Genomic DNA, 18,649 nt, shown 5'->3' with positions numbered 1-18,649 from the left:
ATTCAGGAGGCTGGACAAATGATTCAGAGTCAAGAATTTAAATCCCTTTATGGCAGTTATGGAATTTAAATCCAAATACTTAATTAAATCTGAACAAAACAACCATCAGTAATAGTGATGATAAAACAACTATTTGGTCCACTAATGGCCTTTACGGCAGGGGTTCTTAGCTATTTTGATTCCTGGATCACTCCCCACCAGCAACCCCCCACCCACCTTGTTATAAACATTCCACAGGCCCATTTTCGCTTCAAAAATAGTTAACAATTATTTTTTAAAATATATTTTTATTCAATATTTTCAATATTATATATAACAATAAAATCATAACAAACAACCCAGAACCTTGCCCCCCCCCACCCCGCAGCTACCCTCCCCCCCTCAAGCAACTACCCTCAACAAAAGAAACCCCAACTCCCTCCTCCCCTGCCTCCCTCCCCCTCCCTAGCAACTAACGGTGACCAGCTCTTTAAAGTACAGAATAAACACTGCCATCTCCGGTCAAACTCCTCAATTGTCCCCCTCATGGAGTAGTTGACTTTCTCGAGATACAAAAACTCCATAAGATTCCCCCAGCCATACTGAGGCACTGGGCGGAGAAGCTGATCTCCACCTCAGCAGCAGCCGCCTTTGAGCAATCAGCGAGGGGAAGGTCAGAACACCGGCTCCCGCCCACATCTGAAGCTCCGGCAGGTCTGACACCCCAAATATGGCCCCCAAGGGACAGGGCTTCAGTTCCATTTGCAGAGTCACCAGCATGGTGCTAAAGAAGGAGACCCGGAACCTCCGAGCTTAGGACACGACCAGAACATGTGCACATGGTTAGCCGGACCCCTCCCAGAATGCTCACACTTATCCTCCATTCCCGCAAACAACCTACTCATCCTTGACCTTATCAAATTGGCGTTATCTACTACCTTCAACTGTATCAACCCTACTCTCTTACGCAAAGACGTAGCATTCACCCTCCCCAGAGCCTCACACCACATCCCATTCACCAATTCCAACCCCAACTCGGCCTTGACCCCCTCACTGATACTACGTCCTCCGCCATAACCCTTCCATAAATCCCCAGGGTATTCCACCCTCCATCCTTGCAAGTGACAAAACCCTCTCCAACAACGAGGATGGCGGCAACACAGGGAACGTCGTAAAGACCTTTTTCGCGAGATTGTGAAACTGTAGATACTGAAATGCACCTAACTTTGAAAGCAGATAATAAGTCAAACTGTATCTGCAGCTTCTTCCCACCAGCCAGGAGTTCTGGAGTAGAGTCACTCAAAAAAGTTCCACCTTAATTCCAAAATTTCATGCACCAACCTATTACGTTCCTCCCTTGCCTCCCTGTCCACCTGCGCCTTAGGTAAGATTATCTCCCCTCTCATCACCGCCTTCAGGGTTTCCCACAAGAAGGGCAAAATCTCCCCACTTTTACTAAACCCCACAGACTCATCAATCTCCCTTGCCATCTTCACACAAAATCCCGAATCCACCAACAGTCCTACATGCAAATTTCTCTCCGGCTGCTGAATCGGCCCTACATCCATCAGGAGCGAGACCTCCTCATCATGACATAGTCAATATGGGAATACACGTTATGCACCAGAGAAAAAAAGGAGTATTCCCTACCCTCAGGATGCAAAACCCACCCACAGATCCTTTCCACACATCACCTTTATAAACGCCTTCAGTACCTTTGCTAGGCCGAAGGGGCCAACAACTTTGGCTTAGACCGATCCAATTTAAGATTCAAAACACAATTCAAATCTCCCCCCAAAATCAACTGGTGCGTGTGCGTGACTGGCATGTCAGCCATTATCCTCTTCATGAGCGCTACATCATCCCAATTTGGAGCATACATACTCACCAGAATCACCAACTTACCGTCCAACGTTCTTGTAATGATGGCATACCTACCACTCTGGTTCGCTTTCCCTTTCCCCATCTGAAACCAAACTCTTTTATTAATCAGTATCCCCCCCCCCGACCCCCCCGGGCCCAGCTGCCAAAGCCCGAGTGGAACACCTAACTCACCGAATCCTTACGGAGCCTAATCTGGTCCCTCACTCGCAAGTGGGCCTCCTGCAAAAGCAGCACATCCGCCCTCAGGCTCTTCAAATGAGAGAAAACTCTCACATGCTTTACTGGGCCCCCCAAACCCCGCATTTTCCACGTAACTAATCGAATCAGGGATCTCTCACCCCCCCTCAAATCAGCCATTTCCACTGGAAGGGATTATCCCCACCATCTCCCATATTCCAGAAACCAGAGCCCACCCAAGATGGCACCAGCCCCACCCAGCGGATGGAACAAAGAATAATCCCCCCAATCACCATCAGCAATATACCCCTCCCCCTCCCCTACCCCAGAAATCCCCCAGCAACTTCCTCCCGAACGAGCGCCTCTCTCCTCCATCCCCTTTCTCTCACCATTCACACCTTCTGGGCTCATCGAAACCTACCTAAACAGGTCTAGCCATCTGCAGCCCCTCCCCCCACCTCACTCCTGTTCACTAGCCAGCATCAGCATGCTAGTGAGGTAGCCCTCCCGCCAGAGCCCAACAAACAACAAAAGAAGAAATACAAACCCGTCCCAACCACCAGCAAAGTCTCATTCAAACCCCCTCAGTTCGGTCCAAGTGCTTGAGCTTCAATAAAAGCCTCCGCCGTATTGAAGAAATGGTTTTGGGAATTATTCGTGACTCTCAGCCTTGCTGGGTACACCACACCTAAATTCATGCCACTCTTATAAAGCACTGATTGCGCCCTGCTAAAGGTCGCATGCCTCCAGGCCAATTCTCCCACGGCTATCCTGATTTATACAAATGCTGCTGCCTTCCCACCGCACCTCCCGATTCTCCTTGGCCCACTTCAGGACCCTTTCCTCCATCTGATAGCTGTGAAAACTATCACCGCTCGTGGTGGCTCATTCGCCTGTGGCTAGCACCCTATCCAGCTCGATGGAGGGTGGGCGGGGACCTGCTCCTCCTCCCCCATCAACTTTGTAAACATCAATGCAAAATATTCAGTCGGCCTCGGACCCTGCAAACCCACGATCCTGATGTTCTGCCGCCTCAACCTATTTTCCAGTTCCTCGACCTAAGCCCTCAGGCCCTTGTTCCTTTCCTCCGCACTCCGCAGGTCGGCATCCAGTGAGGCCAACTGGTCACTGTGTTGTGACAGTGACTACTCCATCCCCATCATGCTCATACACTGTCTCCGAGGTCTTCACCAGGGCCTTCTTTATTGGGACCAATGCATCCCAACTGACTTCTTGAGGGTCATAGAATCATAGAATTTGCAGTGCAGAAAGAGGCCATTCGGCCCATTGAGTCTGCACTGGCTCTTGGAAAGAGCACCCTCCCAAGCCCACACCTCCACCCTATCCCCATAACCCAGTAACCCCACCCAAAACTAAGGGCAATTTTGGACACTAAGGGCAATTTAGCATGGCCAATCCATCTAACCTGCACATCTTTGGACTGTGGGAGGAAACCGGAGTACCCGGAGACAACTCACGCACACAAAGGGAGAACTTGCAGACTCCGCACAGACAGTGACCTGAATCGAACCTTGGACCCCGGAGCTGTGAAGCAATTGTGCTAACCACTATGCTACCGTGCTGTCCCATCATCTCCTTTGCGAAATGCTTACCGAATTGCTTTTCAAATTTGACAGCCACTATCCGTCAGCTTGTCCACCGTAATAGCTATGGCCCCATCTGATGAGCTAGACTCCACCACCGTCGAACTCAGCAGACTCTGCACTTTACTCAGCTCCTCAGGGGGGCTACCGCTCACACCTTTCTTCCCAATATTCTTTCTTGCATTTTTTGACATCCTCTTGTGAAAAGCTCTCAACTGGGATGAATCTGTTCACCAATTACCCCCGGAAACTGGGTGAAAAGGGCCAAAAACCAATGACTTAAGTGGGAGCTACCTTCCATGTGACCCCCTTCTACATGTCACCACTGGAAGTCACAGTTCTACAATTCAACACATATTTATTCTTATTCTTATTTTAATTACTTGACAGAATTGTTCCTCAGCAAGTTTCATGTTAAGATGTGGAAGTATCATCAAGGAGCACACGTATCCACGTCATGGTCAGTGCTTATCCTGGCATGTACTTTGTTTCCATTGGTATCATTGTTTCTTCACTTAACTAGGTTATTCTAAATAAAACCAACACTTTCAGTGCTGCAGAAAAGCTGTGGATTTTCAGCAGTGATATGACAGAAGGTGGCAGCTTAGCTCCAATTTTCATGCTAACAGGGTTTGTAGCCCATAGTGTGCAACAAATTGTCCCATTGTGAGTTCCAGCAGTCAGTAATGCCAGCTTATCCACATCTCAAGATTCAAAATATTTATTACAAACATCACCCCACGTGAGTCAATACATGATGAGCAGGTTAGATGGATTGGTCATGCTGAAATTACCTCTTAGTGTCCAGGGATGTTCAGGTTAGGTGGATTGGTCATGCTGAAATTACCTCTTAGTGTCCAGGGATGTGCAGGTTAGGCAGGGTTACAGGGATAGGCTGGGAGAGTGGGCCTAGGTAGGGCACTCTTTTTCAAGCGTAGATGCAGACTCGATGAGCTGAATGGCCTCCTATGGTTCTATTGTTCTAACATATCATCAAATACCTAACCTGGATTAGCAAAGCAAGACTGGAATTTACCCGAGAAGTCACAACCTTATTGTCTCCAGGTGAGTTGCTCGGACTACTGCATGCACCTCTTATCTCCAGAGGTGTTCATCACCTTCATTCACTACTTTACAATGACTTACCTTTGTAAAACTTCTACCTGCTGCTGATAGTTTGGTGTCTGCTTTCCAGTTACCTCAAGTACCGCAGTATGGAGTTGTGCCAATTTAAGAATGGCTGCCATCATATTTCATTCGCTAAAGTAAGGTATTACTTTTATTCCCACATTAGTGAATACCTTGAAACTGATACGTGGTCTGCGAATGCCTGCTTGATGGAATGAAACATATCCTCCTGACCTGGTCTAGCCTACAAGAGGGAAATACTAAAAAGAGGGATGGCACGGTGGCACAGTGGGTAGCACTGCTACCTCACATCGCCAGGGACCCAGGTTCGATCCCAACATTGGATGAGTTTGCACTTTCTCCCCGTGTTTGCGTGGATTTCCTCCGGGTGCTCTGGTTTCCTCCCAAAGTCCAAAGATGTGCAGATGAAATGGATTGGCCACAGAACATACAGTGCAGAAGGAGGCCATTCAGCCCATCGAGTCTGCACCGACCCACTTAAGCCCTCAATTCCACCCTATCCCCATAACCCAATAACCCCTCCTAACCTTTTTTTTTGGTCACTAAGGGAAATTTATCATGGCCAATCCACATAACCTGCACGTCTTTGGACTGTGGGAGGAAATCAGAGCACCCGGAGGAAACCCACTGTCATGTGAGAGTACCTTTAAGAAATGGGTGTTTATAAATGGGTGTGTATATAAATATCTGTAGTGAGAGTACCTTTAAGAAATGGGTGTTTACTACTGCAGTGATGTCAGAGAGTGGGTGGAGCTGGGCTGTCTGTCAGCTTTTTGCTTTTGTTTTAGGCTGTTTGCTGCAGGGTATGTTTTAGTTTCGTTTTCAGTGTTGGAGCTGAAGCCAGACAGAGCAGGTGTATTGTTGATCTCTCTGCCATGAAAAGACTATCTCTTGATCATTTGGTGAATTCATAATTATAAATGTTCTCAGTAGTAAATGTAAACCTAATGTGCTTCTGTTAAAAGGTGTTTCTTTTGTCTTTTGGACGTTGTTTGGGACGTTATTAAGGATTACTTAGTGTTGTATTCTTTGGGGGTTGTATTTGAATTAATGGTTGCTAACACTGGGTGTTTTAAAAAGGTTAACTTGAGTTCATAGAATAAACATTGTTTTGCTTGACAAAATAATTTTCCATTTCTGCTGTACCACACCTGTAGAGTGGCCCATGTGCTCCCCATACCACAATCTATTAAAAGTTGTGGGTCAGGTGAACTCCATGATGCACTTTGGGGTTCTCTAATCCCTGGCCCATAACACCACGCAGACACGGGGAGAACATGCAGACTCCGCACAGACAATGACCCAGAGGGCCAAAAGTAATACCTTACTTTAGCCATGCTAAATTGCTCCTTAGTGTCCAAAGGTTCGATGGGGTTGCAGGAATAGGACGCGGTAGTGGGCCTCGGTTCGGGTGCTCATTCAAAGGGTCGGGCAGATTTGATGGGCTGAATGGCCTCCTTCTGCACTGTAGTGATTCGATGTTTGGAACTTTTTTTTAAATTTAAGTACCCAATTCATTTTTCCAATTAAGGGGCAATTTAGCGTGGCCAATCCACCTACCCTGCACATCTTTGGGTTGTGAGGGCGAAACCCACGCAAACACGGGGAGAATGTGCAAACTCCACACGGCAGTGACCCAGATCCGGGATCGAACCTGGGGCCTCGGCGTCGTGAGACAGCAGTGCTAACCACTGCACCACCGTGCTGCCCTTCTATGTTCTACACTTGACCTTGTCCTCACCAATCTACTTTTGCTGGTGAATTTGTCTATGATGGTCTTGAAAGGAATGATTACCAAGTGCTGTAGAGACAAAGTCCTGTCTTCACACTGTGGATATCGTGTATCATACTGTGTGGCATTAACAACTGTGCTAAATGGCATTGATACAGAAAAATGTTAGGAACTCAAAAAACTGGACATCCATCAGGTGCTGTGGATCATCTGCAGTGCAGAATTGTATTTCATATCCATTATTATTAAACCAAGAAATCAATCTTTGGTTCAATTGAGGAGCATAGCCGAAGCTGCCCAGAGCAACACCAGCTTAAAAATGATGCACAAACCTGGTGAAGCTACAGCACAGCACTACACGCATGCTCAACAGCAGAAGCAACATGAGGTAGGTGGACTAAGCTGATGGATCATATCAGAACTGCTGCCACATTAACTTGTGAACAATTAAACATCTAACCACCAGAGGCACCATGAACATTACCATTCTACAATTGTGGTCGAGTCCAGCATGCAAATACAAGATACAAGGCTGAAATGTTTGTGAACAACTTCAGTTAGATGTACCAAGTGAATGATCCACATCAGCCTCCTCCTGAGGTTTCCAGTATAAGCTAGTCTTCAGCATATTCAATTTGTGCCTGTGTGATATGAAGAAATGGTTAAAGTCACTGGATATGGCAAAGGCTATGGATTCTAACAATATCCCAGCTGAAGTACTGAAGGCTCGTACTCCGGAACGAAATGCACTCATAGTCAAGGTGTTCCCGTGCTGCTAGAACACCACCCAGGCATATCCTGGCTTCAGAAATCCAATTTGGCCAAACCCACCCCATTACATGCACTGTAAATTGAGTGTAAATTGTGTGTATTAGCCTACTCTCAATCCTCAACAAAGTGATGGAAGGTGTCAGCAACAGTGTTATCAAGAAATGCTTGTTCATCAATAACATGCTAACTGATCCGCAGTTTGAGTTCCACCAGGATCACTCAGCTCCAGACTTCATCACAGTAAAAACATAGGCAAATAAGCTGAATTCCAGCAGTGAGGTGAGAGTGAGTGCCTTAATGTCAAGGCTGCTTTAAACGGAGTATAGCATCGAAGAGCCTGAGCAAAATTGAAGTTCAAAGGAATTGTGGGGAACTTTCCACTTGTTTGAGTCATACCTGTGGTGATATGCCTGTGGGATATATCATAGATGGATGGTGTGCGGCCTCCAACCAGCAGGTGGCGGGCGGTACAGATACACCATGCAGTTTCTAGACCAAGGCTATGTGACCTGTGACTCCCGTTTAAGGGGAGATACACCCGGTCATCTTCAGAAGAGGATTGAGAGGGTAATAAGCCATACGTGTGAATGGTCAGTGCTAGGTGCAAGTTCCAGAGGAGTAATTAACAGACTCCATGATAATGTCCTCTGTATCAGATTGCTATCTTACCACATGAGACTCAATAAAAGATTCTGGTTTGGACAAGTTGAACTGTTTGGTGGATTCCTTCGTAAGGCACAAAGGACCAAACACAACATGCTACCACGAGTGCTGAAGATTTAAAGATAGCGACGGCAGTGATAACATTAAGCATTCAGCTGGAAGACCAATCTGGTGAACTGCAGCCTGAGGCAACCCAACGCACTCGAAGATGTGGGAGCTACAGTTTCAAGAGGTCAGTAGACCCTGCCGCCTCCGGTTCACGGGTAATGTAGAACAAAATTGGCACTTCTTTAAGCAGTAATTCCAACTCTACCTTTTGGCCCTAGGCCTGCAGACACAGCCTAAAGGCAGGCTTCCCGCATCACTGTTAGAGGGAGTAGGTCCTCAGGCAGCAGAACTATCTAATACCTCTGCCTGTGGCGCTGAAGAGCAGAACAGAAGCTATGCTGAAGCATTAAAATATTTTGAATGGTATTGTTCCATGAAAGATGGCGAAGCATGTGACCATAATGTAGCAAGTACATGTACCCAGAAAAAAGGGCTTCAATCGGACCACCACATTGAAATGTGTCTTGTGGACGAGGTGCATTCACAGCAAAACAGCACACCCTGCTCAATCAATCTTGGCGCCAACTCAAAGGAAGATGCCAGCACCATTAATGCTGTGATGCATGTCATTAAGAAATGTGGTCTCAGTGTGGGCAGCCTGTAGTGATCTGCATATCTCTATATATATAAAGGGTCAATATACAGAAGTAACAGCTAGGTAACCACTAGATAGCAGCTCGAGAGATGGGTATAAAAGACAAGCTCAAGCCGAGTTCCTGCCTCTTCATGTTTGGAGTGACTAGTAACCAGAGGTAGAGAGAGATAGCTCAGAGTGCAGGTGTTGTTAATAATAGTTAATGTAAATTTAATCTTGTTAATTTAATCTCTAGTTTAGTTGTTGAAGAGAGAACAAATTCAGAGTTTATTTGTTAACGTTACTCAATAAACAATTTGCTTTAATTGGAGACTTTGAGTGTTAATGAACATCAAGTACAGGATTATCTTGGAAAGAAGGAAATGAGTAACATATATTACACAAGGTAATATGACATGGTACCAGAATATTGACTTCAAGAAAATTTATTGCTTAGATTAGATTAGAATCAGCGAGAAAAAAAGGAAAAAATTCATACCGACTACTCGACTGGGCAGGCTTCGCAGCATTCAGATCCTTTGAAGACAAATCACCTTGATGGACTACATTCATGTTCCACGTCAACTCAAGACAACCGGTAATCTTAACTCCAATTGGAAATTATTCAAACAGCAATTCCAAATTTATCTAGAAGCACATGATTTAACCACTGCTAATGAGGCTAGGAAAATAGCACTGCTTTTATCCATGGCAGGACAGCAGGCTATAGAAATATACAACACTTTCCTATACTCTGAAGGGGAGGACAAAAGCAAATTTAATTTGATAATTACCAAATTTGATGACCATTGCAAAACACAGACAAATGAAATCTTCGAGAGATTCAGGTTCAACAAACATTTGCAAAAACATGGGGAATCGTTCACCAGCTTTGTCACCGATTTAAAATTACTAGCACAAACTTGTAACTATGCAGCTTTGCATGATTCGTGATCTGGGATCAGATAGTGCATGGAATACGTGATGAGAGTTTAAGGGAAGCATTGTTAAGACAGCAAGATTTAACGCTGAAAATCGCAATTGAAAAGTGTTTACCTCATGAAAAGAGTAAAAACCAATATATTGAATCTTATCACCGTGAAAAAGGCGCGAAAGTCAACCACGAGGTCGAGGCTGTTAAAATGGTGCCGCAGGCAGTAAAGAAGACGTTTCGGACGGCAGCTATCTTGCGCGTGCACAATCCAGCCCGGGACATGCGCACTTCGCTCAAAAATGCGAGACTGAAGAAAAGAAGTCTGCGCATGCGCGAACGTGTCTCATGCATCAGAGAGATGACGTGTTACCGATGTGGCAATGTCCATTTAAAAAGGAAATGTCCGGCTCAAGGCACACAATGTTTAAAGTGTGGAAAACTCAATCACTATGCTTCACAATGCAGATCTACAGTGCAAAATCAATCTCCAAAACCAAAACAGAGGAACATCAACATTTGCAGCGTGGGTTCATCGGAGCAGAAAAAAATCTGAAGATAATTATTCATCCAAAGAGGACAATTTCTCATTAGAAAACACGTTTTTTGGTGGGAATAATTGAAAAAAGTGAGGAACCTAAAGCAATAACTGACGCTCCTCAACCAGTCAACATGATCAACTCCAACAGTGAATGGACTTCAACAGTGCAAGTTAACAATTTTCCATTATGTTCAGGTTTGACACTGGGCTTCAACTAATCTACTGGCAAACAAAGGTCTCAACACGATTCCAGGGGAACATGAGATGCTACCTGCTGCATGTAGGCTGAAAGACTACAATGGCAACCAGATCGCTTCAAGAGGATCATGCCACCTTAAAGTCACAAACAAGAAAGTAAAGAAGGCACTACAATTTGAGATTGTGGCAAATGAAAAATCTGTTGGGCGCTCAGGCTTGCAGAGACTTGCAGTTTATGCAAAGAATCTATATGACTACTCAGGATATGTCACGCATGGAAGATGAAATCCAGCATATCCTTCAAACGTATTTAAAGGTATGGGTACTTTACCTTACCAGTATATGATTTTGCTGAAAAAAGATGAAAAACCTGTAATTCATCTGCCGAGGAGGGTTCCAGCTCCTTTGCGAAAGAGGTTGAAACTTGAACTTAACCGACTACAATCACAAGGAATCATCTTGCGAGTCACGCAACCGACTGACTGGGTCAGCTCTCTAGTATGTGTTAAGAAACCAGCTGGAGATCTTCGAATTTGCATAGATCCAAAGGATTTAAACAAGAACATTCTGAGGGAACATTATCCCATCCCTAAGCATGAAAAGATCACATGCAAGATGGCCAATGCTCGTATCTTCACTAAACTCGACACTTCGCAGGGATTCTGCCAGATGCAGCTTGACAACTCTAGCAGATTATTGTGCACTTTCAATACTCCATTTGGATGCTTCTGCTTTAACTGCATGCCTTTTGGGATCATATCCACTTCAGAGATTTTCCATAGGATAATCGAGCAGATGAGTGAGGGTATCGATGGTGTAAGGGTATATGTCGATGACATAATCATCTGGTCCAGGACTGAAGAAGAACATATCGGTTGTTTAAAGAAGGTGTTTCACAGAATCCATGAGTATGGATTGAAACTAAACCAGTCAAAGAGCACGTTTGCACAAGCATCATTAAACTTCTTGAGAGATACCATATCCTCTCAAACTGTCAGACCAGATAATGTGAAAATCTCTGTGATACAAAATATAAAAACGCCAGAAGGTAAGAAAGCTGTTCTAAGATTTCTGGGTTTTTTTTAATTTCTTGGGCAAATTTATCTCAATCCTGTCCATAAGGATGCCAGCATTACGCAATCTGATAAGAAAGTCCACCACTTTTGAATGGACACAAAGTCATCAAAATGAATGGGTGGATCTTAAACATCAACTAATGACCGCACCAATTCTTGCTTTATTCGACCCGAATAGAGCAACATAGATCCCCACTGATGCAAGTCAGGATGGAATAGACACAGTTCTTCTACAGCAGAACGATCAATCTGATTGTGTTCCAGTTGCATACACTTCCAGGGCTATGACTGCAACAGAGTGCAGATATGCACAGATAGAAAAGAAATATCTCGGATTACTCACGGGAATACTGAAATTCCACAACTATGTGTATGGGCTTCCAACATTTCAAGTGGAAACGGATCACAGACCATTGGTCCATATATAATAGACAAGAATTTAAATGACATGTGTCATGATGAAGTTAAGGAGGTCTGACTTTAACATGATATACACTCCGGTAAAAGATCTCATCATTGCTGATACGTTATCCAGATCAATTGCTACAGAAAGTTCACCGCTTGAATTTATTCGAGACATCGAAGCTCAAACGCAGTTATGTACGGAGAATCTTCCGGCATCTGATGAGAAGCTACAACTGATTCGTCAAGAAACAAAGAAATATGCAACTTTGCAAAGGGTGATGCACCATCTCCAGCATGGTTGGCCAAAAGGACGATGTCCACAATATCAAAACATTAAGACCGAGTTAACAGTAGTTAATGGGCTACTGTTCCGAAATGACCAAATTGTAATTCCACAGAGTCTATGCTCAGAGATGCTAGACAAGATTCACGAGGGACATCTCGGAATCGTAAAAGGGGAGCACGACAGGCAGTTTACTGGCCTGGCATCAACAAAGAAATCACTGACGTGGTCATCACATGTGAAACCTGTCAGAAGCATCAACCTGCACAGTGTAAAGAAACACTTCAGCACCATGACTTAATAACACCATCATGGACATAAGTAGGAATCTATCTGTTCCATGCTACTGATCGTAATTACGTTTTCATCATGGACTGCTACTCAAACTTTCCAGAGGTTATGAAACTTCCTGATCTCACTTCTTCACCTGCCATAAAGGCATGTAAGGAAACATTTTTGTGATATGGGATTCCACAAACGGTAATGTCCGATAATGGTCCTTGTTTCGCTAGTTGGGAATGGACCGCGATGCCCTCCAACCTTAGGTGTTGCTGCCACTGTCCCCACACCCTAAAGGTCACCACCATCACCGGGCTTCTGGAGTACCTGGCCGGCGAGAACAGCAGACGCGCCGTCAACACTGCCCCTAAACCTGAGTCCTTACAAGTGGCTGCCTCAATCCTCACCCACACCGACCCCTCCCCCTCTATTCACTTCCTAACCATGGCTATATTTGCTGCCCAGTATTAGTTCATTAAGTTTGGCAAGGCCCGCCCCCCCCTACCCCCCACCAGCAGCATATTCTCACTCCAGCAGCACCTTCTTTACCCGGGGGGATTTCCCCACCCAAACAAACCCCAAAGTTAACTTAAGAAGGCTTTTGGGATAAAAATCAGAAGGTTCTGAAAAACGAATAGAAACCTCGGAAGCCCCGTCATTTTCACAGTTTGCAACCGCCCCACCAGCAACAGCGGAAGCACGTCCCACCTCTTAAAATCCCACTTCATTTGCTCTACCAACTCCAGGGGGTGAGAGAGGCTGACATCTTGGCCTTTGCCTCCCTGGTAGCCTGGAGATGGATATTGTTGGAATGAAGGGACAAGGGGGGGCCGAAACCGGGGGTGTGGGTGAACGACCTCGTGGAATTCCTGAAGCTGAAAAAAAATCAAGTTTGCCTTGAGAGGATCAGCGGGAGGGGGGTTTGCCTGGAGGTGGAAGCCTCTAATTGACTTCTTCAAGGATAGTTAAGACATCAGCCAGGTTCAATTTGTGCAATTGTTCCCATCCCCATGCCACCTGAATACCCAAGTATCTAAAGTTTGTCCCCACCACTTTAACGGCAGCTCGCCCAGCCTCCCCTCCTGTCCCCTTGCTTGAATCGGGAAAACCTCACTCTTTCCCATGTTTAAGCTATACCCGGAAAACCGGCCGAACTCTTCTAAGATGTTCATGATGCCCCCCAATGCCTCCTAACGGGTCCGAAATCTAAAGTAACAGATTATCCGCGTATAACAAAACTCTGTGTTCCACACCCCGCACTGTCCCTTCCAACTCCTCAACGCTCCTTGTCAATGGCTCTATCACCAGGGCAAAAAGCAACGGGGAGAGTGGGCATCCATGCCTTGTCCCACGATGCAATCCAAAATACCCGAGCTCACCTGATTCATCCTATATAGCAATGGAACCAATCCACAAACCCCTGCCCAAACCTGAACCCTCCCAGCACTTCCCACAGATATTCCCATTCTACCTGATCAAAGACTTTCTCCGCATCCATAGCAACCGCCACTTCCACCTCCACAGTCCTCGATCCGTGAGGCCAAGATCTTTGCCAACGGCTTGACGTCCCCATTTAGTAGTGAGACCAGGCGGTAGGACCCACACAGCTCCGGGGCTTTATCCTTCTTCAGAATTAAGGAATCAATGTCTTCGATAAGATAGGGGACAGCTCCCCCTTCTCCCTCGCCTCTTATACCCCCTTACCAGCAGGGGCCCCAGATCCCCAGGAACCTCTTATTAAATTCCACCGGGAATTCATCCGGGCCTGCGGCCTTCCCTGCCTGCATCGTCCCAATGGCCTCCATCAACCCCACCAGTCAAATGGGTGCCCCCCGAACTCCAACTCTTCTAGAAATTACCACATTCCCTCTCCCCCCCCCCCCCCCCCCAGCCGGGGACCCCGATACATATGACCTCCTATTAAACTCCTCAAACGCCCCATTCACCCCCACCGGGTCCAGGACAACCCTTTCCCTCATCTCCTTCACCCTCCGATCTCCCTCGTTGCCTCCTGATTCCTATGTTGGTGAGCCACCATCCTACTCGCCTTCTCCCCATGTTCATACACTGCCCCCCTGGCCATCCTTAATTGCCCCACTGCCTTTCCCGTTGACACCAACTCGTACTCCATCTGGAGTTGCTGCCACTCCTTCAATAAGCTTGCATCCGGGGACACCAAGTATCTCCTATCTACCCGCAGGATCTCCTCCACCAGCCCAGACATCTCAGCTCGCTCCGTCCTATCCCTGTGCCCCTGAATTGATATAAACTCTGCCCTGACCACTGCTTTGAGCGCCTCCCATAGCGTGGCAGCTGAAACCTCACCATGTCATTGAGCTGCACATACCCCCAAATGGCGGCCCTCACCCGCTCACACACCTCCTTGTTTGCTAACAACCCCACATTTAATCTCCAATGCGGACGCTGCCCTGCCCCCCCCCCCCCACACACACACAAACACACTGGTCTACTTGCAAGTCCACCCAGTGTGACGCGTGGTGAGAAACCACAATCACTGAATACCCAGAGTCGACCACCCCCGCCAGCAGCGTCTTATCCATCACAAAGTAATCGATCCGCGAGTACACCCTGTGCACATGGAGAAGTACGAAAATTCCTTCACACTCGGCCTCCCAAACCACCACGGGCCCACTCCTCCCATGCGCTCCCTTAGTTCCATCGCACCGTCGACACTCTCCCCGATCGAGTACTCGACCGGTTCAATCGCGGCTCGATAACCGTATTCAAATCCGCCCCCCCATGATCAACCGGTGTGAGTCCAGGTCTGGGATCTTCCCCAACACCCGCCTCATGAATTCAACATCATCCTAATTTGGGGCATAAACGTTCACCAGCACCACTGGCATCCCCTCCAATTTCCCGCTCACTATCACAAACCTCCCCCACCCCCCCCCCCCGGATCTGCCATTATGTTCGCCACCTCAAATGCTTCCCGCTTATTTATTAGCACTGTCACTCCCCGGGTCTTCATATCCAACCCCGAGTGAAAAACCTGAACAACCCACCCCTTCCTCAGCCTAATCTGGTCCCCAATCTTCAAATGCGCTTCCCGTAGAAATGCGACATCCGCCATTAAACTCCTCAGGTGTGCGAACACGCGCAACCGTTTGACTGGCCCATTCAGTCCTCTCACATTCCATGTGACCAGTCTGGTCGGGTGGCACCCCTTCCCCCTCCCATGGCGATCAACCATAACCTTTCTTGGGCCAGCCCCCAGATCGCGTCCTGCAGCCCGCCAGGTCCGCCCTTAGATGTCCATTGTCACCAACTCCGTTTCTTATTGCACATCAACTGCCCCACTCCTCCCCTGAACAAAACAACAATCCAACCCCCCTCTAAAACTCTAGCCATCTGATCGCCCCCCTCCCCCCCCCCCACTGCGCTCCCGAGAACAAGCTTGCCCAGCTAGCCTTGCAGCCACGATGCCAAGCACACTAACCCCCACTGATTCTCCCCCCCCCCCCCGCTCTTACCCCGCTCGCACTCTTCCATAGTGCAGCCAACAATAATAATGTAAAGAAAAAAAAGGTGGCCTCACCCTCCACCGTCCTCTGGTCTCCCACCAAAGAGCTCCATGTAAACGCTAAACAGCCTTTAAGAAAAGAAAAGTTCTCCCCTGGTCATCACCCAAAACAAAAGAAGCAGCACAATACAACAAAACTTGTAAACAAACAGAAAACCTTTAATTATCAACTGATTAACTCCAGCATTTTGTTGATAGTTAGAAAATGCAAGCATGATAATTACTTAAACCCATAAGACAATGAGAGGCAAAGTGTCTTTTTCCTTCAGTTCTGATGAAAGTCATTGACCCGAATTGTTAACTGTTTCCCTCTCCACAGATGCTGTCTAACTTGCTCAGTATTCCAAGCATTTTCCATTTTTATTTCAGATTTCCAGCATCTGCAGTATTTTCCTTCGGTATTGGTGGTTTTCTTTATCTGAATTTGAATAACTTTTAAAATTTGAAATGTAACATTTCAAAACAATTAGAGACAGAAAAACTCTTCTTACCATTTGGTTGTTGATAATTAGAAAATGTAAATATTCTCACTTTTGAAACTTGAAAGATACAAAGAGGAATGGGAAGATAGAAATATTCATCCAACATCCAGTCACCAGACATAAAATACTTGAGCTCTGAGATTGCACAGAGCCAGAATCCTCAAAGAATTGTTACTGCCCAATTCTAGCTTCCATCAATCCACTTTAGCCTTGCCCTACCATTACCCATGGAGTAAGCTTATTTCATACTCAGTGCAGTACAATTCGTGAATCTGATTCGTGTGCAGGATTTCCCTCCTCCTGTTCACAACCTTTACCAGGGACTCCTAGTGTACCGCCGTAGAACATGAGTATCGATTTGAACCTCCCCGTTGCCTGCAGCCAAAGTGCAACACCCTTTTAAGAGATATTTGCTGCCTTTATGCAGAATCAATGAAATTTGATTTCCTGCCCTCCCAAATAGACATACAGCCAATGAACAGTGCTGGCTGCATGCCTGAATGACTGTAATGAGCTCCCAACACCAATTCACATCCTGACTTCAGCATATGCCATCATTCTTTAATTGCAACATCATGGAATTCCCTACCCAACACCTTCATGCCAGCCTTACCACAAAAACTGAGGTGGTTGAAGGAAAAGGCAGTCTATCGTCACCTTCTCAGGGAAATACATGAAGCCTAACTAGTGCCACTTAAATCCTGAGAATTAAAGAATAATTCATGCAGTGACATGACAGCTGGATGTTAACTCAATTTGCTTCATTTAAGCTATTCAGATGTAATAATGTTGCAACATTCCTTTTTTAAAGTCTTTTTATTGATTTTACAATTATTTACAGTAACACTTGCCATGGGCAACACACAGTCATAAAAAAAAATAGAAGAAAAGAATGGAATCCACAAAATGGGGAAACAAAGGAGATGTGTTGTAACATTCCTAATGGCATTAGATGTGGAGCTGTACCCCATTAGTGGATTCCTAGCATAACTATGGCAGAAGTCCAGCAGAATTGCTCAGTATAAGCTTGGGAGCTGGATGAGTCAGGTCCTGACCTTAACTGGGAAATGCAACTTCCTTCTGCCTCTTAGAAAGCCAGCCATGTAAAAGAGGATAGGACTAGTCATGGGATCTCCCCACTCTGCTTTTTAAATTGTAATTGGAGTTGGCATAACACTGGAGACTCATAACTGGGGTGCATGAATTTGCTGTTTCAAGATAATTTGCCAGAATTCTATGTACTGTACAGTACCAACAATCTGTACTTTCTGTTTCTTCAAGGTTGATGACCTAAAGCAGAGACCGTCAAGATAGACGTGACACTGATTATGCAACTGAAGACAAAGGGAAAATTTGAATATCTTCTTTATATTGAAGCTACACAATTTTTTTAATGTTTTATAAGTACAACCACTGTTAATGAGGAATTATATAAAGAATATAATAGAATATGCCTTGCACTTACTGTGGCCTACTGCAATAAATCATTTCAATCAAATATGGCAGGGTCTCAAAATCCTGTTAGAAAGCCATGTATCTACACCGGGGAAATTTTAATATTTAATTTCAATGCATTGTCTTAAGTGTTCATTGTACAATCACACGTTTATTTCTACTGATCTTGTGCAAATCATCAGTGTCAAATGAAGATCTATTCATTAATTTTTAGTAGAAATTCCTTGCTTTAGGGGGAGTCCAGAAGACCTCAAACAACAGATTTATCTGTATATTAGATTTACTGCTGATTAATGGTTGATATGATGGTCTCTCCTTTGGCTATAATTACATATAAATAATGAAAAAAGCTTTTACTTGATTTAAAAAATGGTATGTTTGGCCAAAATATCAATGTGTTTTTATTTGGTAATTAAGCCGTAAAATAAAATTTGAGAAAAAAAAGACCATTGATTTAAATGTGTAGGCAATTTATTGTAGTTGCCCGGTTGTCCAGAATTACATGATGAGAATTAAAGTAAATTATTGAAATCCGTGGTGCAAAGTTCTGTTGAATACTTTTGTATTTTCCCACCAGGTTTTGTTGGAAAAAATCTGATCACTTTTCTGCCCATGAAACCTGCAAACACTAAATTCTGACATTTCCTTATTTTCTCACTTGCTACAACATAGCTCTAAATAAATATTGTACATTTAAGTACATCAGTACATTCTGAGGATTGAATGCAATTGCTATTATGCTATTTTTAAAAATATTTTCATCCTATGTTTGCAAATATTTTTTATATCATAAAATACATTGTTTTCCTAATTG

General features: G+C 45.2%; 1 protein-coding gene across 3 annotated transcripts in view; it reads left to right on the top strand.

Moving 5' to 3' along the window:
• Window positions 1–18,366, top strand: part of c11h8orf34 (chromosome 11 C8orf34 homolog) — a 701,484-nt gene extending 683,118 nt beyond the window's left edge. For all 3 annotated transcript variants that reach the window (XM_072467615.1, XM_072467614.1, XM_072467616.1), the window contains exon 14: window positions 17,662–18,366. In XM_072467615.1, the coding sequence (XP_072323716.1) occupies window positions 17,662–17,666 (5 nt within the window). In that variant the 3' untranslated portion in view covers window positions 17,667–18,366. The remainder of the gene's footprint in view (window positions 1–17,661) is intronic.
• The last annotated feature ends 283 nt before the right edge of the window (window positions 18,367–18,649 follow it).

Source organism: Scyliorhinus torazame, chromosome 11 (assembly GCF_047496885.1).
Source record: "Scyliorhinus torazame isolate Kashiwa2021f chromosome 11, sScyTor2.1, whole genome shotgun sequence".
NCBI classification, from domain to species: domain Eukaryota; kingdom Metazoa; phylum Chordata; class Chondrichthyes; order Carcharhiniformes; family Scyliorhinidae; genus Scyliorhinus; species Scyliorhinus torazame.
This window is presented reverse-complemented; position numbering and strand designations above follow the sequence as displayed.